Below are 25,820 nucleotides of genomic sequence, written 5' to 3' on the forward strand. Positions count from 1 at the left end.
TCTTTCCAAACCACAGCAGCACCCCCAAACCTAACAGAGAGCAGTGTCTTTCCTCTTCAGAGGGGACAAAGGCAAAGTGACACACAGAACAGGCTCATAACACCACAGATAATCATCCTTCCTTGTGCCTTGCAGATTGTGCCAGACCATGCTAACCCAAGCGCTTAGCACACAGCCCAAACAGCCAGCTTTTGCAAATCCTGCATGATCTTCTTGGGAGGGAGATGGGGGAACCAGTCTGTAAGTCCTTTCCCTGGCACAGCAGGCAGCAGCTCGTAGCAGGCTGCATGCACAAGAATGTGCTGTTATTGAAACAGCCAGCAAGGCTGGGGGAAGGCTGCTGTTGGTTGTGTGTGCCTGCGTGTGTTTTGTGTACAGGAATTCCCCTTCCTCTACCCAGTGCTGCTGCTTGTAGCCATTAAGAAGCCCAGGTCCTCATGCTGGGTGTTCAGTGAGTATTGATTCGGTCTGCAAGCAATTTTAATATTTCTTCAGGGACTTTCCAGCAACAGCACAAGTCATTAATTCACCCTCCCAAATTGCTTATTCAATAGAAGGAACATGGCTCCTGAATAAAGTCCCAGAATTTATGTGACTCACATGAGTCAGGAGGTCAAACAACTGTTATGGAGCGAAGTTAAAAATCCAAATAAAATATTGACACTTTTTTGGGAGTGAGAGGAGGGGGAAGGGGGAAGGGAAAGAAAAGGTATTTAAAATAGGGTTTTGTTGCAATGCCCCCAGGATAAAGAATGGAAAGAGATTGAAGACAAGCTGGAGTTTGTAAAATCAATGGGATTTATTGCATATCCGCTTGGCATTTAATAACTCCTTCCTTTCCATCTTCTCTTGCTCTGTTTGTACATGGGGGAGATAAAACCTACAAATAGCCAGCCACAAAGTACACAGATGGACACCCCAAACACGAACACACAAAGGCAGGTACATGCAGGGATGGATGTTACTGGGAGGCAGCGGCACAGCATCAGAAGGGCCTCTCAGGACTCAGGATCTCGACTGAAGCAAATAGAGCCATTCACACAGAGAATTATATTATGCCCATATAGTAGCAAGCAGTGTGCGTCCACAGCCTGAGTTTAAAAAAAGGCTGGGAGGGGAAACTGAGGCATGGAGCTAATTAAAAGACTGCTCATCTCAGAGCTCATCAACAGGGACCCAGGTCTCCTGGTGCCTAGTTTGTGTTTTTTCAGTTGAATGATGGTGCCTTTTATGAGAATGAAAGTGCTCACATTGACTGAGATCAGGCCTCAAGAAGGCCCCCATCTCACAGGAGGGACGCACAAACCACACAAAGAAATGGATCTAAAGACACACACAAGCCCATCCATATGCAGATAGATGCACACACAAATACAAATACATACATGCTTTTACTAAGCTCATTGACATTCACAAAGCAGCGCAGCCAGATCACACACACAGAAGTGGGAGCACACCTGCAGACAGACAGACAGACAGACCTGCAGTGGCCCGTGTATACAAACCCACAAGCACACACATACCCACACTGGTACAGCAGCACAGCCCCACAGAGCAGCACAGCCACTCTGACAGTCACTGCTTCTGCAAGCCCAGGTTTTACTCACAGGAGCATCCTCTCAGCTAGCTGCACATAAATGGATGCCCACATACACTGAAGTGCATTCTGCACAAACACATTAATATATAGGACTGTCTCCTTATTGCATTATACTGTGACTGTTTCAGTGAAACCATGCTAATCTTCTACCACTCAAACATCTGAGACTGCTGTAGCCATCAAATAACACTATTCATAAGCAATAGCTCCATAAAAAACAGCACACAAAATATTGCCTAACCATCTAATCAAAGAGCACTGGATGGCTTGGGACATTTAAGTGGCTTTCTTTGATTTCTTTGGGGTTTTGGGGTTTTTTTTAGTCTGGTTGACTTTTTAGCAAAATCGTAGAGCAGCTGCTTTCTGAGAGGAGATTTTCCAAAAGGCAATTTTTTCAAGGGCTTTTTTGCATTGTGATAAAGATATTTGACAGAATTTCCTTCCTAAGGTATCTTTTGACCAAATACACAGTGTGTCAAATACACAGTGTGTTCTAAAATTAAGGAAGGTAATGAAAATTTTGAAATTTCCATAATGATGCTCTAAAAATAATAATAATATTCCTGCATTAAAATATGCTTCTGTCTTACTTCTAAGGTTATGATTGATTTTGCAACTGCCTTTAAAAAATGACATGATAGCATCTTTGGTTCACCTTATGCTACCTCCTGTATTCTTAGACTACAAAACATTCAAGAAAAAAAGTAAAGGGAATATAGGAGTATAGTTTTTTAAATCTCCTTGCCTATGTCCATCTATATTCCTCTGCCTATGAATCCTGTTGTATCTGATCTTGTTGAACTTAAGTTAGATTAAAAAAAATTAAATACATGTTGATTTACAGCTGGAGGCATTCTGATTCATTAGGTGAACAAGTACTTAATTCAGATTAAGGGGACCATGTTTTGAAATAATGGAACTGAATAAAATCTCTAAAATTCCATAGGATATCATGATTTGCAGAAATAATATATAATAATTTGCAATATTGTATTTCACTGCAAAATCCTAAACTGCAAAATTTGAATAATTCAATATTGATAACTTAGGTCTTCAGACAGTGCTGAACAATTGCTGCATCTCTTCTGTATTTACCCCAGCTAGTGCCTGGTTCAGCAAGTCAAGCTCTAGACAAATCAGTCTCAGAGATCACTAAAGCTCACTGGGAGAAAAGTTGTCTGCATGGGGATGTAGGGATAAGGAAACACTTGTGCTTGTGGGAGCATCATTTAAACTGCTCCTCTTGGGAGGTTGGTTGTCAATTCGGAGTTGTTGGAGGGGTCTCAGCTGAGATGGTTTCATTGAGAGGGCATAGAAAACAGGCTTGTTTACACAGGGGCAGACAGGAAAATTAATCTGAATTAACTTTGCAACTATATTGGTTAAAAGCATTAAAACACTGTTCAGGTGCTCATTCAAAATTTGAGTGTCCTAAATTGAATTAAGTTCACTTCATTTCCAAAGTGAATTAAACTAAACTAAATTAAAGCTGCTTTAATTCTAAACAAGGGAGTCAGAGGTGTAATGCAGTTTAACTAGACCACTTTAATTTCACATATTCAGTTAATTCAAATTATTTTGCAGAGCCTTATGTAGATAAACCCTTAATCTGCTAACTCCTATGGACAGAGACTGTACTTATGCAGGAGCCAGAAAAAGGGGACCCAGAGGCACAGGGTACTCCCCCAGCCACTGCAACTGTAACAGAAAAGGATGGATGTAATAGGTTGATGAAGGCTCACAGAAACCCACAGTTCTGTAGTTAATAAGATGGAAGCCAGATATGTTTTTTTGAGAATAGAGCAGTTCTGCCTTCACAAACTTACACAATTATGCAAATGTACACACAAGTATGGGCCTTATAATACAGCAGGGTTCCACATAAATTATTGATCAGTATTCAGATATGTTAGCTATTACATCATAGATATTAGAGCCTTGTTAAAGACTAGTGCTAGGTGATTGTGACATATAATTTTTAATATGTATGTGCTGTACAAAAACATACATATAGATAGCTGATGATGGTTTCAAGCCACATCTAAATATTTTCCCATAAAACTCTGTTAAAACTTGAAATGGTTGAAAAATATTTATCAATTCTTCATGAGACCTGAATATTTAATATGTGACCCAAATATCTAACTCCATGTAGGCACAGTTACAAATGCAGACCTATAGGTAAACAGGTATGCTGTCTGTGTGGGGAATTAAAACATGCCAAGAAACAAACGCTAATGCATTTGCCAACACAATATGGACACATAAACATACAACTTGTATCTCTAAACACTTGACCTGACAGTGACTTATATGATCCAAAAAGACTGGTTACAGATTTATCTTTTCACCATATAAAACTGACTTTGTCCTATAAATACAAAAACTAGACAATCTTCTACAGAGACAGGCACCAACTTGATGCTGGGAGTCTATGCAGCACCCACACCCTGAAGTGCTCACTTGTGCTTACCTGATCTGGGTGACACAATGAAGCAAGGAATAAATGACACCAAGAACAACAAGAACTAGAGCAGGAAGGGAAAGATTCGGGTTCTTTGTGAATATTTTTTGTGTGCTTTTGAACCAAAACTTTATTAAAATTCTACATTTCAGAGTAGTTAGAACCTTCTTTTTCAATAAAATCGAAACATATTATTTTTATTTTTAACATAGTCAACAATTCACCTGAAAAGGTAATTTTAAAGGGAAACCCCAAATTTTTTCCTCTCTAATAATATTTACATTTTTCTTACAAATTTGTTGATTTCTTTACAAGCTGAGGTAAAAAGAACATTAGATTCAATAAACACATCCTCAGCACTTTTTTTTTAAATTTTTTTGGGGAAAAATCTTCTAACGGTAAAGGGTCCACTGTGAAAATTTTCCCCAGTTCTGAGTAGTGTAAGGGAGGCACACAAAAGTACATCCCTGTAAAAGGAAACATTTACTTATCCAACACATGCAAGCATGCACTGCAGTGCAGCACTCTGCAGGATACAGAGATAATACATAGCTAATACACAATGCTGCCAAAACCAAAAGTTAAAAAGTCCTGAGTCAGTACCCTCCTTAATGAAGAGACTGGCATAAAATTCCCAATGCTGTAAATAAGGTTTTTTTTTCCCTTTGCCTCCAGTTCTGGCCCCTTGGGAGGCAGCCAGGTCCCACTTCCACCTGGTCCTTGCACTTATGAAAGCCAGAAATACCTTGGTATTAAATGAAAGCTGAACTAATTGTTTATCTTCAAGATCTAAGGCTTTACACAAAATACCAGCTATGGCATAACTTGCAAGAGGGCTGAGAATGTTATCTACATTTATCTGATTCCTCCCAGTTCAAGACTCCCTTCCTAGTACACACATGTCTTCTGTTAATCAAAATGAATGTCCACAAGGAATTCAGCACAGACTCCTGAATTTTAATAACTGGAAACGGGCTCAAAGCAAAGCTTTCAATTAAAAGTTCCCATACTCCAGATTAAGATATTTAACCTTGGCAAGCCCATGTGTTTCTGCAGGTCCTCTTAACTCACCCGCTGGCACGGCGCTGCTCTGCCAGCTCCAGCGCGCGGCGCGCGGCACTGACCGCGTGCTGGCAGCTCGTGGGGCCGTGCCCAACGCCAGCGCCGTGCTGCTGCAGCAGCACTGCTGGCACCACTCAAGCCGGCCAGGCCAGAGGTAACACAAGATGACACTCTGAACTGCAGAGTTGGCACTCTGAACTACACATCATTGCACTGTAGGTGTAATCAGAAAACAATTCTTAATTCCTAAGAGGTCAAAAATTTCTGGGCCTTTTCATCGCAGAAATGTCTTGCTAGTGAAAGGGACTTTAGCTACTAGTGATGCTTTTCTCCTGTTCTCTTCCTATGGCTTGTTAGTTTTACAGCTTTTGGTGTTCTGTTGCAGAGATTATGAATTTGTTGAGGGGGAAAGGTAGATCTGTACCTGCTTTAATGGATATTTTGATGGATCCTCTGAGTTGAATGTCTGCTCCATGGTTACCTATGGTATTAAAATTTGGACTTGATGACCCAGGTGGCTCCTCCTAGGTCTGTGTTTCTACATCCAAGACCAGTAGTACTCTTTTTGTCATTTAAGATTTCCTCAATTCACCTTAAAACCAGGTTGTCAAAAACCCAGGATCAAGTTTACTTACAATATTTTGGTACCTGTACGATACCTTCTAAATGTTTGGATTTTAATGAATTTCTTGAAGAAAGTCTTCCAGACATTAACTGAGTAAAATGAAACTAGAAACACCTGCCTGAGGACATTTCTATCCTGCAGTCACTGCTTCAGTGCAGCTCTTGTAGACATGCTTTAGCCACCTTTAAGCCAGCCAGCCTGGGTCCTGATGGCTCTGTAGCCACAGCTTTGCATAGCACAGCAAATATTCAAGTACACCTGTTTCCCAGGTGGGCAAATGGTTCTTACAGCCACATGCAGCAATTCATTCTAGGGGGTCAGGCTAGGCAACCTATCCTCATGGGGCTGACCTCTGTCAATCATCAGTGCCAGGGCCATGAAGTTGCATACTATTGCTCAGCAGAATGAGGTGGCAGGCCAGCCTCCTGCCTGGCACATCTACTCTCAGAAGGCAGACATCTTCTCCTTTCTTTCTACCCCTCTTCCTTATGTCTGCACTTGTACCATGTAGCACAGCAGAAGTGGGATGGGTAGAGATCTGCTATAAGCTGAACGTTAATGCTCTGCTCAAATTAAATGAAATAAAACCATATGGTGTCATCATGGGTCACTGATTTAAAACAACAAAAAAATCCTAGCTCCACTCTAAGCCCTTCAGATAGTAAAACTGATGCTGTGAATTGTGTGTCTTAGAGTGCAGTCAAGAAATGCAGTGAGAGAAATGGGCAGGATTGGGCTTTCTCTCTTGTTCGTAGTGAGCAGGATAACCTGGAACAAAGTGACACTTTTCTCCCCATGTCTGCAGGCATGATGTCAGCCTAGCCCCAGTGAAATTGATGGACCCACACATATTAACAGCACATACAGAGTCAATTCTCCTCAGAGAGGGCTGGGATTGTCTTTTGAAGTATGTAAGGCATCTCCATTTTAACCTCTCATCTATCTGGAAGCTTTGAGAAAACAGATAATCCGTCTTCATGTACCTTTTAGGACCATCAATCTAATTAATCTATCATACTTGTGCTTATATGCTAACATAGTACATGATCACTCATCTTCTCTCTCCTTTTCCAAAAGGTAGGGAGAAAGAAATGCAATTTTCATGATAGAAGCAAGTTTGAATGTGTGAATATTGCTTGTGGCCCCTGAATATGGCAGAGTTTGAAGGCATTCTGTTGTTTTGGCAGGGAGTGCCAGAGCCCCAGGCCAGCTAGCGAAGAAGCTGCTCCTGCCAATGTCAGCTATTTTTCTGAAGGTTCTAAGTGTTGCAGTAGATTTTGAGAGCAGTAGCTTCTACTGCTCCCACCCTACTTCCTATGAGAAATTATTGGTTGGCTTTTATGTAGCAACTACAGCTCTGATTTTCCCAATTACATCTTCTGTTGCAAATGCAAACACCACCACCAAAGTCTGTGCAGCTGAAACACAATTCCTGTTGCCTTTGCCCATTTCCCTTCACATAGAGCCACTGTCAGCAGGGTACATGTCACTTCTGCTTCAAGCAGGAAAATGAAGCCAATACTGTGCTACAGCTCGCTGAAGCACTTACTTGGCCCCTGTTTATTAGAGAGTCTGAGCTCTTCACTCCTCCTTCCAGCTGTCCTCACTGTGCCCCAGGTGGCACGGCAATGCTCCTATCTTCACACTTCAGGCAGGAAACAGAGCACAGAGAGAAATGCCATTTGTCCAAACTCCTGATGAGAGAGGTCCATGACAGAGCAAGAACTGAAGCCCTTCCCTAAATCGGATTAGGCTCTAACTATCAGACTTTTCTATTTCCCTTCCTTCACCCCCAAATCCCTTGGCTGTTTTTCCTCACCATGTTACAAAGCTTGCTTTCCGTTTTGAACTTTGGGCAAACAAGATTTTCCCTCCCCTCATCTTTTGCTCAACCGTGAATTCAGCTGCGTATTAACCTACACCCAGAAACATATGACTGCCTCTGTTTGAAGCAAAGCCACATTCAGCGCTCTTTATGCCTCTGCAGCACCGATCTGCAGGTGGGATATTGATGGCTCCATGGAGCTTTCACCAAAGACCCCAAAGCTGCCTCTTCTCATCCGATGTTGTCCCTCTTTGGCAGCATCAGTGGGATGGTCACAAGCCCTTTTGCAGGAAGCCATGTGATGCAGAGGGGGCTCTGTCCCGCTCAGCCCTGCCCGTGTGCCCGCAGGCCGCCTTGCACAGGCAGCCCGGCCCCGCAGTGCAGCCCAGCGCTAATTAAGCAGCGCGGCACAGCAGGGTGTGTGTGCCTTGGCCATCACAGCCTCCCCTGGACACAGCGCAGAGAAAAGGCTGAAGCTTCACAATGTTAGCCTTCCAAGAACCGCTTTAATTGCCCAGTAATGCACACCCTGGGGTCTTGTAATGTGCTTCTAATATGGAGCATTTAAAATATGAATACTCCAAAACAATTACAAGGAGTTTGGTGCTCGGCTCAGTGTGTCCTTCCACCCTCAAAAATAATCCACGACAATGGAATCTGATCAAAGTGAGGATACCAATGTTTTCTGAAACCTGTCAGGGTCTTCTTGAGGCAGCAGGACACAACAATCTTTCCTTCAGTTCAACTTCACTCTGTTCTTCTAGGATTAAGACAATGTCTAGATTGTGACTCCAGATTATTCCGTCCTACCTTATCTCCCTCTAATCAGCCCTAGTATGGTTTTTTTATTTGAGATATTGTCAAAACACTCTGCCAGCCATAGTAAGAGAGAAGAAACCACCAAGTATGTTAGGCTTTAAGAGAGTTTGGATAGAAATGTCAGAGAAGCAAGGTGAGTTTTCTGCCATCTTTTCTATGTTCTTTTAACAAGTAATTTTTTCACAAGTTTAGAAGTGATTTTCTACTTGCTTATTTACAAGGAGTGAAAGTTCTTCTCAGGAAGCACTCTGGCTCAGCTAATTTTAACTTCTAATATTTCTTGTTACATCTCTTGATTAGAGCTTGTTACAATTGTAATACTAGAAGATTTTTGTCTGCCCATCTGTATTCAGAATCAGGAGAAGGAATTCCATTAAAACTGACAAAAACAATGAAATAGAAATCAAACATTGGAAATTCATGACCTATTGTTGAGCATTTTAAAAAGTCAAAGGCATTTGGAAACAAGCTGTTGTTTTCAGCTGGTGCTGTATGTAATATTAAGTCCAGAAGGAGTTACTACAAGCCAACTATAGCAACTCATGAATTCCAGGATGGATGTATAATTCACAGTATGATACTATTTACTGTAATGACATTATATGCCATCACTTAACATAATATTGCATATTAAATTCAGATTGTGAAATGAAGTTCAGTTGCTTTACTGCAATCAAAGATCTATAAATGTCCTGTTGCTGAAACTTCAGAAGGCTATGTGTCAAATCTGTTTATATTATCCAAAACTCAAAGTAGTCAACTTGTACAAAAATCTCCCACCAGAAAATGAAAAATGGGAATTTACAGTAAGTACCAGTTTCCGTTCTTAATTAAATACAAAAGCTGTTATTGGAGTCAGTAATTGTGATAGAATTAGAGCAGGGATGAATTTAGTCCAAAGGGTCAATTTCTCTTGGAAAAAGATGTTTGAAAATATTGGCATTTATCTCAAGAAATCAGCACTGCTAACTGATGTGTCAGGGCTTGTGTCCCTTCTGCTTTTGGGAAGGGCTGAGGATGTAATCTGCAAGGTTTCCCTTTCTCCAGTGTCTGAAGGCAAGAACAACCCATCAAAGACAGCAAGAGGTGATCGAGGTTTTGTGACCTCTAACACAGCAGTAATCCAGAAATCCTAGACTTGAGGCAGCAGAGCTGGCTTAGTGAGTATTTCAATCCCTACTAAGGGTGAGAAGCTTTCAGCAACACTGAAGTTTAAAGACAGCATTATTATGCTGCATTTGTTGCTACGGGGCCAGGTCAGCTCTGTTCATCTTTCATCTGCTGTTTCATTAGGTGGTCTTTTGTAGGACAGACTCACTTGAAGCCTCTCAAAGCAGCAGCAGTGCTGTCTAGCTATTCTGCTGTTTATCACTGCCCCTAAGTGAATCGACCCAGGGGGATGCACTGCCATGTTCTGTACTGAGCATTAGAGTCCTGAATTTCCCCTCTTTCCTTAAAACACTGGAGTTGAGTCATGACTTTAGGGCAAAGGAACACTGATGGGGAGAATCTTTTCAAGATCTGCCTCTTCTTTTAGCCATAGAAAATACATTCTACCAGATACCTCATTAGGTTCACTGTGCATTTGATGCCACAAATTATTTGACCCAAGCCACTGGAGGCAGCACAGCCAGAACTGCTCTCCTCTGCTCACGGTTTAAGGACACTTTCTTTTGACATAAGACCGGTTTCATTCTTAGGAATGGGACGTTTCTGAACAGAGCCTTTCACCTCTGGGTCACTAGCAGAAATCTGGCCCTGCTTGGTAGTGACCGAAAATCATTACCAGCTGACAGCTACTTGGTGCAATGAGCTGGTGAGTCTCATTCCAGTTCCTAATGGACACATCTCAGTAAACACAGTCACAACTGGCACTAACTGGTGTTCTCAGCCAAGAGACCTCAAACTGAATGGGAAAGGAAATTGAACCTTCCTCTTCATCCCCTGCCTGGGTTTTGGAATATTATGGACAGGCATTTTATACCTGCAGCGTTTCACAGGCTGTTTTTACTCTAAATGGGTTTTTGAAACTTTGCAATTTTCATGCAGCATGATTCAGCACAGCCTGATCTGCCATCTCAGTATAATTAGACTCATCTTATGGTTCCCCTCAGTAGAAGCTGAGGTGTCTGGTGCCATCTCCCAGTACAAATGGAAAATCTGATGTCACATCTCAGTATGAATGGAACCATCTGATGTCACCTCAGTGCTAACAGGACGTTTTATAATATGTCATCTAAGGCTGCAGGGGAAATCTTCTAATCCATTCACTATGCTACACTACAATAGAACATAACGCAGTATAATGTGTAGGTTAACTTAGACACCCTCAGGCAGATTTTGGATAGACGGATGGATGGATGGATAGAAACATTTATACAAAGTATACATATATTATATCACTCTATTGATTTTTAAAAAGTTCCAGGACTGCCTAGCTATAATGAGATTTTTGAACTTTGTGTTGCGATCAATGAGGGGAATATTATTGGCGTGGAGAATTGATATACCCGCTCTCTGTGGCTTGTTCTGCTCCTGGACTGCCCCTGCCCCCAAGGTGTACGATTCCATCAGACACTTAACCTCTTTTACAGTGTCATCAGGCTAAAAGGAATCTAATAGTGACACGGGACTTGTGCTCAGCACTCTGGCACTATTGCTTTCCTGTCACAAATAATTTATAGCTTTCTATTTCCATCCCTTTGCCTGCACCCCATCCCCTTTTTCTGTTTCTATGGGCTGGGGGAAATCAATAAACTCACACAACCAGAGTGGCACTTCAGGGTGTTTTAGGGGGAATGCGAGAGAAGAGGGGAAAAAAGAAAAAAAAGAGAAAAGAAGAAAAAAAGTTATATTATTTGCCATAGCACACTTTTCAGATCAGCTCTTCACCTAGTGCAAATTGTATGACCTCAGAATCTGGCCCTGAGGCCTTCAGACACTTTTTGTATAGGTTCTCAGCAACTGTAGATTAGGGCATCTGGTACCACTGATCTATATGAAGTGAGGATCTGGATCTCCATCCTCAGCTAGAACCTTGACATTCTCTGTCTCCAGCTATGTCCCAGGCACTCCAGCTACAGATCAGGCTTCATCAAGCTTGTAGCAGAGTCTTCTAACATCCTGAGGTGAGATGTTCTCTTTTCCTAAGAAGGCTTCATCCTCAGAAATAGTGTTTTCTAAAAATTGCCCCCACAATGTCTCTGCCTATCTCTATTCATGCCATATCACTCACATTTGCTCTTTGAAGTTTTGCCAACTTACTCTTCAGAACAAATTTTTAAGGGAAGCTCTCAAGTGGACAAATCTATTTGCTTTCACTTTCTGGAGAGATTTTTGGGTACAAAATAAAGCTAATAAAATGCAGGGCTGAGAGTTCCAGAAGCTGAGGCTGAAGAGAATCTGCACCTACACGCCAGCAGGAGTGGCTGAAGAGAGGAGCGGCGTGTTCTAATCTCAGAAAGGAAGTTGGTTTCCATGGCCTCCACAGGTCATGGCTTATTTACTGAGTTCCTTGGTGGAACAGCTGTTCCCAACTCACAGATACCCAATATCTGCCAGTAGTCAGGGACCTTGCAGTCAGGTACTAGGTACTAGTGATTTTCTTTCACCACTGACCTCATCTGGATTTAAACCAGTGACCTAGAGGTGAAAGATTTCATGTAACAAGAAACAGAGCACTGACAATTACAGTTCAGTTTATTGCCATTCTAAGCTACACTATAAGCTTCGTGATGCTTTTTTGAGTTTCCAATGCTGTGTTCATTCACCACCTGACAAACACCAATTTTTGCCCTGTTTGATGGACCTTTTTTTCCTGGTGGTCTATATCCCATCACCAGTCCCTACAGATGCCTTCCGCTTTCACCTCATTTATGAAGGGCAAGGGCTATGGGCAAACCTTACGCAGTACAAAGCGTTTAGTCAGTTAGAAGGGTACTTTTCAGGTAGACAACAAAATTACAGCTACTCCATTTGTAAATTCAGCAATGTCTCTATTAGCTGTGAAGACTGCACTGTTATTATGCTCACAGACCTGACCATAAATGACAATGCAGCTGTTAACACACAGCAGATCCTGGCTTGCTCACTGAACACCATCCTTATGCAGTGAACACCCAAGTTTGGGATAAAGATGACGGAGCAGAAATAGGATGATTCTCTGAGAGCTGGACTATTAAAGCAAAAGAATCAGGACCACAAGGCAAATGAAGCCACTCTGCTGCACTGAGAGCTCAGATCGAGCCTTCAGCTTCTGATATCTGGGACTGTGGGTCTGCAAAGGCACAGAGAAGATGCATTTGAGTTCTGAATGTGTTTCACTCTTTTCCAGGATCATCAGAACCAAAGTTCAGCAACCTTTTCACCCAACACCAGATGGGAGTGGGACAGGTGTGACTGCACCAGGACATACTATTGGTAAGTAGACCGGCATGAGGGGTGGTGACAGGTCAAGTGGAAATAGGGATGAAGCTTAGTTGAGGGAACAAAGTCTGACAAGCAGATGCTAAGCAGAGCAAAAGGGAGGAGGGGTGGGGGGAAAGAAGCCTCCATGAAAATCACAGTTTTCTATTCTTGGTCTCCCCTGTTGCAATGCAGAGAAGTGAATCACAGGGAAACTAGCCCAAAGTAGGGGTTTGCCCAAGTGATTCTGCCTTAATGTCCATTTCATCTTCATGCTCTCTCCTTCATCTCCTTATACAGAACTATTTACTGCTGTCCTGTCTAAGCATCAGTCTTCACCTTTTCCCTTGTCGTTCCTCTGACTCTCTTTTTCCTCCCTACCAGTTTTTCTTCTCTCCTCTCCCTTTGATGGAAATGGTCAATTTTTTAATGGTAGTAACACACAAACATGGGTAAGATATTCCAGCTGCCTCACAACTAAGTTCTTCATTGTTCTAGCTCTGCAGTCAGGTATCCCATGGGTGTATTTCACTGAGAATGCCGTGGGAGATGTTTTGCTAGTTTGTTGAGGTGAACAAAAGATGGAGGCTGTAATATAGTGACCAAATGCCTCCTAGTCTGTTTAGAGGTACTGTGTTAGATGTGTGATGAGATACTTTCTAATCTGTGAACTGTGGGGTGGATATGTCTGCTCTTGCTAGGAGAGCTTTATCTAGTGACAAACTAGAGCAGGAAAAACATGCAGTATTCTGGGATACTGTGAATTACAGTGGTTTATTTGTGGCCTAAGACTTTCTTAAATTCTGTTGGTTATGGAGAATCTGCTACTACACAAGGATTTACCAGAAAATGATCATCTGCATGGGACAGAGCTGGTAGATATCCTGTACACAAACTGTATTCAGGATTACAATGGGCAAATATAGAAGAACATTTCTGGATGCTCTTTTAATATGGACTTGCTCACTGGACTGGCGATCACTGATCACAACAGATAGAGCTGGCAGATTCCTTCTTGGAACAGCAGTACAATGTCTAGGGAATGCAATGGCTGAGCTGGGGTAGTGATTGTGAGTGCTTCTAGTGGAGTCTCATTGCTCTGGGATATTCTAGGAAGTGGGTATACATTGGAGAGTGTTGCAAGGTTCTGCTCCATCCTGAAAGGCTTCTGTTGGATGTATTGATTGCTTCAGATCAGTGCTTTATGAGCTGAATGATGAATAGTGGCCTGTAAGAGAACTGGGATATTCTTTCCATTACTGGGACACACTGGGACACAATAGGTATGCCTGCTGGATGCATAGGTCTACCTGTTCTATTTTCTAAAGGCCTGATTATCACAAAGGGATCATTTCTAATTTGGATTACTTGTCACTTTTGATATATTGGAAATTCATGAGCAATCTTGGACAGCCAGGTGGCCAGAGCATTCTGCCTATTGATATTGGTCAGTACAAAAGGAAGGCACTAGATTTTCATTAATCTGGGTGGTAGAATGTATCACTCAGTCATTCCAGTAGGGAACTGAATTTAATAGGCTAATACTGAAGTGCTTCTAATCTATGCTAAGAAGGTAATTTTTCCCTAAGTGTTTCAGGTTGGCATGTAAGAGTCTAGTCTGCCTAAGACAGAGCATGTGCACTCCTGGTGAAAAAATACTGAGAAGAAATGATCTGGTAAAATATGGATGGAGTATGAGGTCACTAGAGAAAGTGGGCTATGCAGCATTTCACTGGATTACCTTGAAAGCCTGCTCTGAACTGGGATGTAACAACATTTAGCTTCTTGATGGAGTACACTTGTTATCAATGGCCCTGTATTGGAAGGCTGTGAAGCTACAGTATAGCAGTGGACAAGCAAAGCTGGGATGCAGCTTTGCTGGGATACAGTAGAGTAAGTCCTTCAACATGAAGGACCAGGAATCTGCTTAGTGCCCAGGCTTTCCTATTAGACTGGTGGCATGCATAGCTTTCAGCTGAGGATCCCTGAGTGCTGTGCTGCTCTCCTGATGGCCCTTTCTCCCTTTTCCTTTCGTCCAGTGCCCAGCACAGCATCCCCTCCTGTCTCCAGTGCCTCCAATGATCCAGTGGGCTCTTACTCCATTAACGGGATCCTGGGGATTCCTCGGTCGAATGGCGAGAAGAGGAAACGTGATGAAGGTAGGGGGAGGGGAGAAGCTCATCCTCCCTTTTATATTCTTTGTCCCCGTGTACAGGCTCCAATTTCAGGCCAAGGTTTGCAGCTGCTCCAGGGGCTAGATCAGTTTTAGCAACAGAGACCAGTTCCCCGCCACTGCCCTGCTGGCTTGGAATGCTCTTCTTCCGAGGCCTTTCATGACAGGCTGCGTCTCCAGACATCTGCTCAGCAGGCAGAGAGCCGTCTCCATTGCTGGAGCTGATCCCAAGTTCATTCACTGCTGGAAACGGCTGGAACTGAGCTCCCCAGGAGCCAGCAGGTGCCCGGACTTTGAACTGTGGGTAAACATGGTTTCCCTGACACACTTGATTTCAAACTAAATGCCATCTTGGAGAAGCACCAGCAATGTGGGAGCTGTCTTTCATTCCCCTTGCAAACAAGTTCCTGCCCTGTGATGTGCCATGAGCTACATTAGCTGGTGATCACAAGGGCCCAGTTTTCAATGAGTAGCATCTACCACAGCAGAGCTGTCATGCTTACAACAGTCTGAAAGCAGAACAGGAGGTCTTCTGAGTATTGTGATCCTAAGGTTGTTTCTAAGCCTTTCAATAAGGCTATAATGAAACAGTATTAAGCTCTCTCCTTTTGCATCCTACTTGCCGTGAAGTATTCAGGGCAAAGATCTTGAAATGAATCAAAAGCTGGAGCCTCAGGTCTAAACAGACTGAGTCAGGAGGGGTGGGTAAGGTCTTGGTGCTCTTATGGTGGCTTTCAAACACCTTTCCTTAAGTCTGTCTTTTTAAATTTGATTTGTTCTAAACCTGAGGGCCAGGAGGTGAACTTTTTAAAGAATATTGACTGACCAGTTTGTTGGGTTCAGCTCGGACTTCAGTATGTTGTGTTGCTTGTTGCATGGAAAGACCTCTTAGGACAGGTGGCTCAAGGTGCTGTGTGTGCTGTAATCCCAATGCTGTGCAGTGCAAGAGAACATGAGAGTTCTCTGTGATATGTGGTGAGAAGAAAAAGCTCTCCTGAGACAGATGCTGCATTTTGAGGTTTTGCTAGTAATTTTCTCAGTATTGGTTCTGGTGAGGTTCACATCTGTAAGTTTTTGATCCAAACAAACACAGTAATCCTAAGAACAACAGGCAGTCATCATGTTTCCTTCCTCCCTTATACAAAGTAAAACTAGAAGCAAGGACCCAATCCAGCTTCTGTAAAAGCAAATGGGAAGATTTTTGCTGATGTCATTGGAAATTGTACCGGGGCCCCAGAGGAAGATCCATTTCCCAGCTAGATGGCAGTAGGGCCCAGCTAAGAAAAAAATGTAGCAATGGAAGGACTGAGTCAATGCCTCAAAGTCAAAAAATGTCAGGAATAAAAGACAAGTACTGCAAACCTTTCTAGCATTTTCCATCATTACATACACAGGAAATAGTGACATTTCAAATTGAATGACACATTTCTCTAACAGTTGTGCAGATCTCCTGGCAGTTATTTGAGGGTTTTGAGAATCCCTGTTCTCATGCAGTCCAATGTGGTGATCACCATCTCTCAACATGGTGTCTCCACACCTCATTAGAAATTAAGCTCTTCAATCTGGCTTTAGCTACTATTCCGTCTATACCTGGAAAGATCATCCCACTTTAGATGCAGCCACACAGTCCCTTCCAGCCTCAGAACCTGAGCTTTCTTTGGAACAATACAATTAAACACAGAAACAACACAGCAGCCATCTAAGACTGTGACACTTCACAATGATATATTGACGGTAAGAACTAGTCTTTGTGTCTGTCCTTAATTAATTCCAGATTTTATTTAGGCAACTGACACTATGCAGCTCCTTGCTGTTGGCCAAGTGCCCAAATATCCTACTAGGAATCAAAAAGGTTCCAACCAGACAATCCTGCAGATGTTGTTTGTCTTTAACTCTCAGAGTTTTAGGTGGCAGTTACATGATATGGTTGCAACTGCCTTAGATAACAGCCTTAATCCTGCCATCCCAGTTATCTGCTGCAGGGACACATGCTCCTGACCCAGAGAAAGCTCACATGGGACCTCCAGCTAGCTGCTCAACATCTCTAACCATGAGTTGAGTTATCTGGGCTCACACTGGCCTTCAGAAATTATGAAAAATATTGTCCCTTTGCGAGGCTGAGTCGTAAGGTTAGAAGGGTGCAAGGAGAAGTTTTGCAAAGCCAGTGATCCTCACTCATTCCTGGGCAGTCTCTTCTGTAGCTCTGAACATTCTGATTGTTTCTAGTTGAGATGGGAGTAGGAAAAGTTTGTCAAGAGATACAACGTATTTCTTTCATATTCATGCTGGATGCATACAGCTTCTCAGTATTTCCCAGGGCTTCTGAACACTTTTTTGCAGTTTCTTTCTTAACTTCAGGTTTTATTCTCACATTGAAAAGCCCTTGTGAGCTTTGCACATCTACTTTCCAAGCATTTAGGGAGTGGTTCTTCCCTAAAGGAGGCAGAAGAAGCAGCAGTGCTCTCTCTTTCTTTCCGCTCTGTTGGACCAGCTCTGCTGTAAGGATTCCTCTGTGAGGAATGCAGTTCAGCAGAAAGGGGAAGTACCAAACTGTTCCTGAATCACCAGTTCTGAAAACCTTGTTAGCAACCTCTGTGATGGCTGGGGGGAACAGGGTAGGAGAAAGACAGAGAAGCTTCTATGTGAGCACACCCCCTCCCCCAGGTCCTCCTTGCTGCAGCTGGTGTCTACATTAGACAGTAGCACAGATGATTAAGAAGAAGAGAGATAATTATGTGTCAAGATGATGTAGCAGAACTCCCGATTGGACAGAAAGAGCCAGACGGATGCATGAGGTGGGCTCGGAGATGGACGCTGACAGCCAGGTGTGTCCCCCACATGGAGTTAGAGGAAAGAGTGGGAATCCCAACCTACCAAATACGCTGGTTGAAAGTGCAAGGGTGGCCTGGGTGATGTATGACATTGAGAGAGAGCTAGCTGGGAAGCAGCTCTTTGTGTCTACTAGTCACAACAAGGAACTGTTGGCCATGAGTCTTTCCTCAAAACTCAGTATGTCCTTCTCAGGTGAATGCCAAGAATGGATGGTCAGGATTTGCCTTGCTAAGACCAAAATACACTTTTTTTTTCAGTTTATAACCAGTGATTGCAAAATTTCTGACTTTTGTGATAAAGCTGGTCTCCTGTGATTTTGAAAATAATTTGACTATAACATTTGACTAAACATTTGTGTAGCACTGTGGGCATTGCCAGTGGAGCTGTAACTTCCCTCTGACCTTACACCCACCATCACTTATACTCACCATCTTCCAAAGGCAGAGGTCATCCTGCAGCATGTGATGACTTTCTCAAGACCAGTGAGGGTCTTACACTATCAAGTTGCATCAGAAAACATGAATTCCTGACTCTTTATGGTTTGAGTGTTGTAGTACTCTGTGTTGGCAGGCCAACCAGCAGGGTCATTGCCAGACTAAGAAGCAGCAATATAATATCCAGAAGGACAAAGGGGAAGAATATGCAACTATTTCTGCTTTTTCATAATCCCTTAATTGACAGCTAAAAGAATGAGAACTGGGGTGACCCAGAGGCACTAACAAAAACTTAGTGTCACTCATACTGTAGTCTTGAGCACACTTGTAGTCAACTTGTACAAGGAGAAAAAAAGGAGAAATGCCGAGAAAGTGAAAGACAGATAAATACAAAGATAGATAGATAGATAGATAGATAGATAGATAGATAGATAGACAGACAGATAGATAGATAGATAAGTAATTAGATAACAGGAAAAGAGTATATCACGCTGCTGCCAGCGTGGGTATATAGAGTATATAATACTGCATCTTCAGCTGGGTGAAACTTCAGCAATTTTTACGAAACCATTCTTATGAGACACGGCCCTTTCTTTCCATAATAGACTGCAAACACACTTCCTGTCTAACCCTAAATTCTCATTTGGGATTCAACTTCTAATGAGGTTGGTGCTGTAACATTCTCAGCATTATTAATCTTGGTCCTTGACAGTATCTGTAGTATTTGACAGCATTACTGGCAATAATATCTGCAGTGCTGACAATGGCAGAGATAATATCCCCCAGTATTATCGACATTAGCGGGGATCATATCTGCAGCCTGTTATTGGTGGGAGCAGACGTAATGTGTCCAGTATTATTAGTATCAGTAGTAATAAAACCCAAAGGCTTGTTAGTGTGATCAGCGCTAATATCAGCACTAGGTTTGTGGGAGAGGAGGGGACTGAGTGATTGCTACTGTAAATGGCAATAATACGGTGTTTGCAGTGAAGGAATCCCCCAAACAGAGATGGGGGAGCAAGCCTGAAAAGGCAGAAGTCCCTCCTTCCCATCCTTCACTTGTCATTTGGATGATTAGAGTGAGTTACATGGATGCCTAGTAATGCAGGGCTGTGTCAGTGCAGTGGGACAATGAAGAGTCACCAAGATTTCTACAGATCTGGTGGCGTTTTCCAAGAAGAGTTAACTGTATCAGTGCAGATGGTTCACCATACTCCTCAAATGGAATTGGGCCGTGCTGAACAGGGTGCTGCCACTATCTGTAGGAGTATCTGCACTGCTAATCCTGGAGCTATAGGATAGGCAGCATCACTGCCCTTCTCTTTGCTACTGCTCATATAATTTTCTGACTGTTATTGCCATAAGATCCTCTACTGAAAATCAGTGCTTTTGTTACAGGTGGCTTTCTCTTTCCTCACTCCAAATGGGAGGACTCTGAGTGCAGAGCAGGGTCTTGACAGTGTTCAGCTTGGGACTTTTCCTACCTTGTTGTGATCTGATTTTCATATAGGAAAAGTAAAAACTGATGAAGTGCGAGGCAGGGACATCTGTGACAGTTCCACTATTGGAAGTTGTTTTTTAAAATACTGCCCCAGGACATAAACTGTTTTAAAGACTTGGGTTCAAAATTTTCTTCAAGTGGAAAGTAACATAGAGCAGAGGTGTGTAATGTGTCTAAGTTTTTGAGCAGGTATACAGCAGCTGAGTATGCCACTGCAAGTATGATCCCATTTGTGTTGTTCAGAGTGGCAGGGATAATACGGTGTGAGAGACACAGCTATGATATTTCAGACGACTGTGTCATTGTCAGTGGAACACAATATGTGTTTGCAGGCAGTTTGGTTGTGGTTATCCTGTTGTAACTATCACTATAGGTTGTGGGTTTGTGATGCTAATGATGAGATTAACTGTGTCACTACTTGGTCTGCTGCCCCATTACACTCAAGGCCATTACACTCTTCACAGGAGCAGCTCTGAATTGTTTTTTGTGGTATGTTTGCATCACGGCATGCAGTAAGGGTGTTTCAACATGGTAATTGTTGGTTCACTGGTGCAGTTTCTACTGTGCTGTCACTGCAATTCATAGAGTTGTTACTGCAGCTGATATAATGTGTTGGTTGAAAATAGACTGGCCATGACAGTGAAGTCAATACAGCTATGTCACTGCAGCACCATATTCAGAATGGTGTGTTTTCATGAAATGTGATATTAGTGTTCCACAGCATGCTGGGGTCATTTCAGAACATACAGTGTGCTTATGCTGTCATCTGCACTATGGTGATGCTTTGCTTATGCTGGAGTTGTACCAGAGCAGAGGTCTAGCCCAGAGCTGTCCTATGGGGAAATGCATTCATTCATTTTTCTATGCTGCCTGCATATGTTTGCTAAGAATATGAATGAGTCATTCCACTTGACTGTGTCATGGCCTGATGTATGTCCATCTCTGGGCATAGTAGGTATATTTCTGTTCTCCTCAAATCCTAATAATTGTTGAAGACAACAGGGTCTGTTTGGACCCCTGCAGGTGATGGAACAGCACTACTGTCTGTGGCGAGCCTGAATTGTTTCACAGTGTGATTTTTTGTCACCACAGCTTACTTGTTTGTGTTATTCTATATGGCTGCTTCATTGCAGGTCAGCAATAGTCTTAATGATACCGGAGACACATGCAGTTATATTGCCTCAGGTGCTAACCCTATGTTCCAACCATCACACAGAGTTGTGGGGTGTATACACAGCAGTTTATGGATGTGCAGATGGGCTGAGCAGATTCTGGAGTCTTTCAAACTCTCACAGTGTTTTTCTCCTACTTTCTCTGGGACTGCTGTTTTATGCAGCATGGGTGAGTTTCCAGTGACTGGCAGCTTGCAGAAATGGTGTATCTCTGCAAACAGGCGCAGTCACAGGGGACCAGGCTCACTGTGTTCATACACACAAGTGTAGGAAACACTCCCTGCCATTCTAGACGAAAATATAAATTGAAGAGGGAGTTTATTCCAGGTGATCACCCATTTCTCCCTCCTGAATGTCTTCAGCTAGTGAGACCCCTGGAAGGACATAAGAAAAACACCTGCTACTCATCCTGCACCTCTATAAATAAGCTGCAGAAGGATGTCAGAAAAGGGAGAGTGTGTATAGGAAAACAGAGGAGGGGGAAACTGGATGAAGCAGAAGACAGTGAATAAGCAGCACAGCACTGACAGAAATGCAGAAATGTGGGCTGCTGCGCCAGGAATCTGGAGGTCAGTCTGTAAGCAGGAGAAACAGGATACATGTGTTTGTGTGAGGTGTGTGCACATACGCTGAGAGTTTGGGGAGTACACATTGCTCAGAAAGAAGTCAGGTAAGGGAGAGTTAACAGCTTACATCACAGAAAGCAGTTTGGACAGAATGCCCTGCTTCCAGTGCTGCTTAGTTTGGCAGGGGCTGCTATTCTCTGAAGACAAGCTGGTCTGGCTGCAGTTGTATTTGTGTGCATCTCTGATTGTGTATTTGTATCTCTAGGAATGCACGCCTGTTTGGTGTTTGTATTTCTGTGTTAGGATCACTGGTCTCTACTTATCTGTGCTTGTGTACTGGGGTGAGTGGCAGGTTGGACCCGTATTTTTGTGCATGCCTATGGAGACCTAGAAAATGTGTATGTTAAGCTGTGTATAATATTGCCTAGGACGACGATGGGTACTGTGGATCATATGGATGTCTGGGCATGTATGGCTCAGTATTAGTGCTATGTATTTTTATGAATGAGAGGTATTTGTATTCACATTTTGAGACTATATGTGAATGTTGTATATTTGTATGTATATTCTGAGTGTATGTGTTGTTACATACTTGGAGTATCAATGTATCTTTGTGGTTGCTGGATATGAATATGTAGCCTGCTAATGCTGTGCACTTCTGTGTATAGTTTGTACAGATGTGTATTTGCATTGAGGTTATATATTTGTGTGTATGCTATATATATATTTATATATACACATATTGGTTGTTCTTGCCTGTATAAAGGCTGTTTATTTATGTAAATATTTTGTATTTGTTTACATTATTTGATTCTGTACATGTTAATTTAAGGAAATTACTTTGAGTTACAGGCTTTCATTTAGTTAGTGTACATATACTTTTGTAAGTTATTTGTTTATTCAGAAATTACATTTAATTGACATGCACCTACATTAGTACCTCTGTGTGTCTCAGTTTGCATTCTTGTGTCTTTAATGTTAATTTGCTATGTTTTGTGGGTGCTACTTATGCATAGAGCTTTCCTTTACATTTATTTGTGTGAGTACCGTAAGTGTGTGGTTTTCTGACTAGTAATTAGTTTGTGGTTAGATATTTTTCCACTTTTTGACTCATTCTTGGGAGCTAACATGTCAACAGGAGTCAGTCAGCTACAACTCCTCCTAGTGTCTCTGGCTCCTCAATGATTCTACCTGTGCAAAGGCTGGTCCCCAGTTTTGCTAGATGCCTGGTTCTCTGGATCTTCTTGTTCACTTTATATGAGTCTTACATTGGGTCTGCCTGCAATCATGGAGGTGGCTGTTATAAGTTGTCATGGAGGCAAAGAGTATGGGTGTCCGAGGGCATGGTGTCTGAACCCATGAGGGTCCCAGGTTAATGCACAGTGGATGACAAAATCAACTGCAAAAGGAATCAGAAATAGCTGGCAATGTGCAGGCAAATGGTATTTTAGAGGGTTGTTGGTATAACAGTGGATGAGGATGCCATGACAAGTGAGAGACACTGGTTTGGGGTCAAGTGACATAGCAATGAGACATAAGGGCAATACTACCATGGAATAAAGGTGACATGGCACTGACACAAAACATGGGTCATGGTGACATGCCAATGACTCAGGCTGATCTGTCAGAACAGGGAGAGCTGGGATCTGTCCATCAGCTGAATAAGGCAAGGGAAAACAGGAGGAGGAGGGTGAAGAAGATCAGAGGCAAATCAACAGACCTGTACCTGGGCTGTAGGACCCAGATCACCAGTAGTTTGGGACATCCAGTGTCTCCACAGGATCAGGTGTGTCCTGGTGTGAAGGGCCAGGACAGCCTGTAAGCAGCGGCTGTTTGCTCACAGTGATGGAGAGCAGGGATAACACAGTGTCGACATCAGGTGGTGGCCATATCCTGTGAAGGTAGCCATGCACCATGGGGACCGTGGGCAGGGGCATTATTCCCAGTTGGTGGAAAAACAAAGAACCTAACAGGCAGTAAAACAAAAACAAAGGAGACTTGGAAGCACCTGACAGCCCTAATTCATCACAGCCCAAGATTTTTTTCCCCCCTCATGTTCCCATTATATTTGTTTGTAAAAGTGGAAATCAATTTTGAAGGTAATTTTCTGGAAAGAATGGAAGGGAGGTGGGAGGGCCGGATAAGGCAGAGATGGCAAGAGGAAAAAAAAAATTTAGGCCAGGCACAGCCCAGGGGCAGCTCTTGGCAAGGTGAAAGAAAATTGCATATTCAATCTCCATCCATGAATCTCCCTTGCTGCTGGCCCGCCTCCTGCTCGAAAACAATGAAGGCTTTCTCCCCTACGCTGCACAACGCCTGAGTATCAGCGCTCACTTTAACTTCAGGGTCATTAATTCACCTGATTATTGCAGGAGAGGAGAGGGTTGCAGAGGCATCCATTCTAAAGAGCCCTCCCTTAGCTCATCCTTTGATTAGTTCAGGGTGGGGGGAGTTTAGATAATGTGTTGTCTTGGACACAGTTTAAAATGGGAGGGGTTGAAGAGGGGGTGGAAGGAGGTAGAGAGGAAAAGATGTGGCCCAGCTTGCTGTGGAAGGGAGGGTTGGAAAGCAGTCATTCTTGCATCCCTCTGCTGTGGTGTTACTGCAAATTAAAAGTAGCATGTTCCACTTCGTAGCTATCTTTCAGGGAGGGGAGGGGCATGGGTATATGTCGGCATGGGGATGGGGGGGATCTTATCATTGCTTCCTCAGCAGCCCAGCGTAGTGTCACCCTGTGAGGTGACATTTGAATTTACAATTCCGCAGAGAAAAGCCATTAATTCACAAATTAACATTTCTCCCTCTCTCTCTCTCTAGCTCTTTCTCTCTCTCTCTCTCTCTATCTCACATGGATGTGCAAGCAATTGAAAAGACAAAGGAAATAGCCTTAAGGAAGAGACTTTACTGCTACTCTGTCTGTGCAGAGATTGCTACTACTGCTTCTAGATAGATAAACCAATTACCTGAGCTGCTCTGCTCATGGCAGCCTGCTATTACCTCCTTTTGTAGAGCTGATTCCATTGCCGGATTACACTGTGTGTATCTCATTAATGTAAACCAGCATGATACTGGGCACTGTTTCTGACCCTTCTTTCCATAGCCCCTTGCTCTGCAGTGGAAGAGGGAATGGGGAGAGGAGTTGAAGAGAGGTGACAGTAGGCACAACATACTTCCTAGAGCAGGCTACACACAGAGCTTGTTAGAATAGCTGGGCTAAGCTTAGAGGAGATGGGAGCTTCCCTTCTGTGGAGCAGATCTCATGACATTAACCCTGATCTCTTCCATGTCTTGGTGAGCACCAAGGGTGCTGTGCAAGAGGCCTCATGTATGGGCACCAGGTATGGGCAGTCTCTTGCATTCTCAGCTCTACGTGGAGTTTTCAACAGGTGTAGAAATGCGTGTGGCAAGCAGACACAGAGGTGTGAGTACAAAAGCTGCATATCCATGGCTATTGCACACTAGTGACTGACTCACAGAGGAACACAACAGAGCTCAGAATACGAAGCAAGAGTAAGCACTTCAGCTTACAGATTGAGAGGGCCAGATTTCTCTGTAGTGCAACTCTACTGAAAGCAAGTAAAGGATGTCTGTGGACATGTTCTCATCTAAGACAAACACAAGACACTACTTCTACACAACCCTGCTGTCTTCTAAATCCCTCCTGTTGCTCTTTCCTGCCACTTTCTTTCTCATATACTTCTGCTATCACTGCTGCTGTGGCTACTTGGATGGCACCCACAGACACACACACACACACCCACAGACACACCCACACTCACAGACACACCCACACCTACACACATGTAGGCACTCAGCCACACCCTGGTGCCACCGCAGGCACACATCTGTGACACTGCCAGCCTAGCTATGCAAACTCATACCTCCGCAGGCACAGCTTCTCGCCACCTGCTCTGGTGAGGTCTCTTCAGTGGCTCCAAGACTACCTGCTGCAGGACACACTGGCAGTCAACTTTCTGAGCATCTTCTGGCACTCTCTGCAGACTGCCTTGTAGGAACATGCTGGCTACCCTGCCTTTTAGCCTGATCACACAGCTATATGTGTTTGGGGAGAAAATGTCCAAGCAGTGTTCTTTAAATAAAGACTTGCACATACTAAAGTGCAGTTATCCAGGTAAAAGAAAAATGGACGAGAATGGCTGTTTCTAGAAACCTAGTCTCCATATGCTCAGTGGTTGGAGCATGTGCCTTTCTTCAGCATTGCCTTGGGTCCTTAAATCTTCCTAAAAACTTATCCTTTTAACAAGAGCATCTGCCTCTCTGACATTTCCTGTGCCCCACACCGTGCACAGCACATGGCTGGGGAGCATCATCCCGCAGCTGGT

At 43.1% G+C, this 25,820-nt stretch overlaps 1 protein-coding gene across 9 annotated transcripts in view; it reads left to right on the forward strand.

Annotated features, from left to right (window-relative positions):
- The window catches only part of PAX2 (paired box 2), an 88,896-nt gene that overhangs the window by 21,810 nt on the left and 41,266 nt on the right, over window positions 1-25,820 (forward strand). For 8 of the 9 annotated variants that reach the window (XM_064716571.1, XM_064716569.1, XM_064716573.1 and 5 more), the window contains exons 4-5: window positions 12,729-12,814; window positions 14,839-14,958. In XM_064716571.1, the coding sequence (XP_064572641.1) occupies window positions 12,729-12,814; window positions 14,839-14,958 (206 nt within the window). The remainder of the gene's footprint in view (window positions 1-12,728; window positions 12,815-14,838; window positions 14,959-25,820) is intronic. The other variant, XM_064716575.1, reaches the window with a different exon arrangement.

The sequence above is a fragment of the Zonotrichia leucophrys genome, chromosome 6, assembly GCF_028769735.1.
Source record: "Zonotrichia leucophrys gambelii isolate GWCS_2022_RI chromosome 6, RI_Zleu_2.0, whole genome shotgun sequence".
NCBI lineage: Eukaryota > Metazoa > Chordata > Aves > Passeriformes > Passerellidae > Zonotrichia > Zonotrichia leucophrys.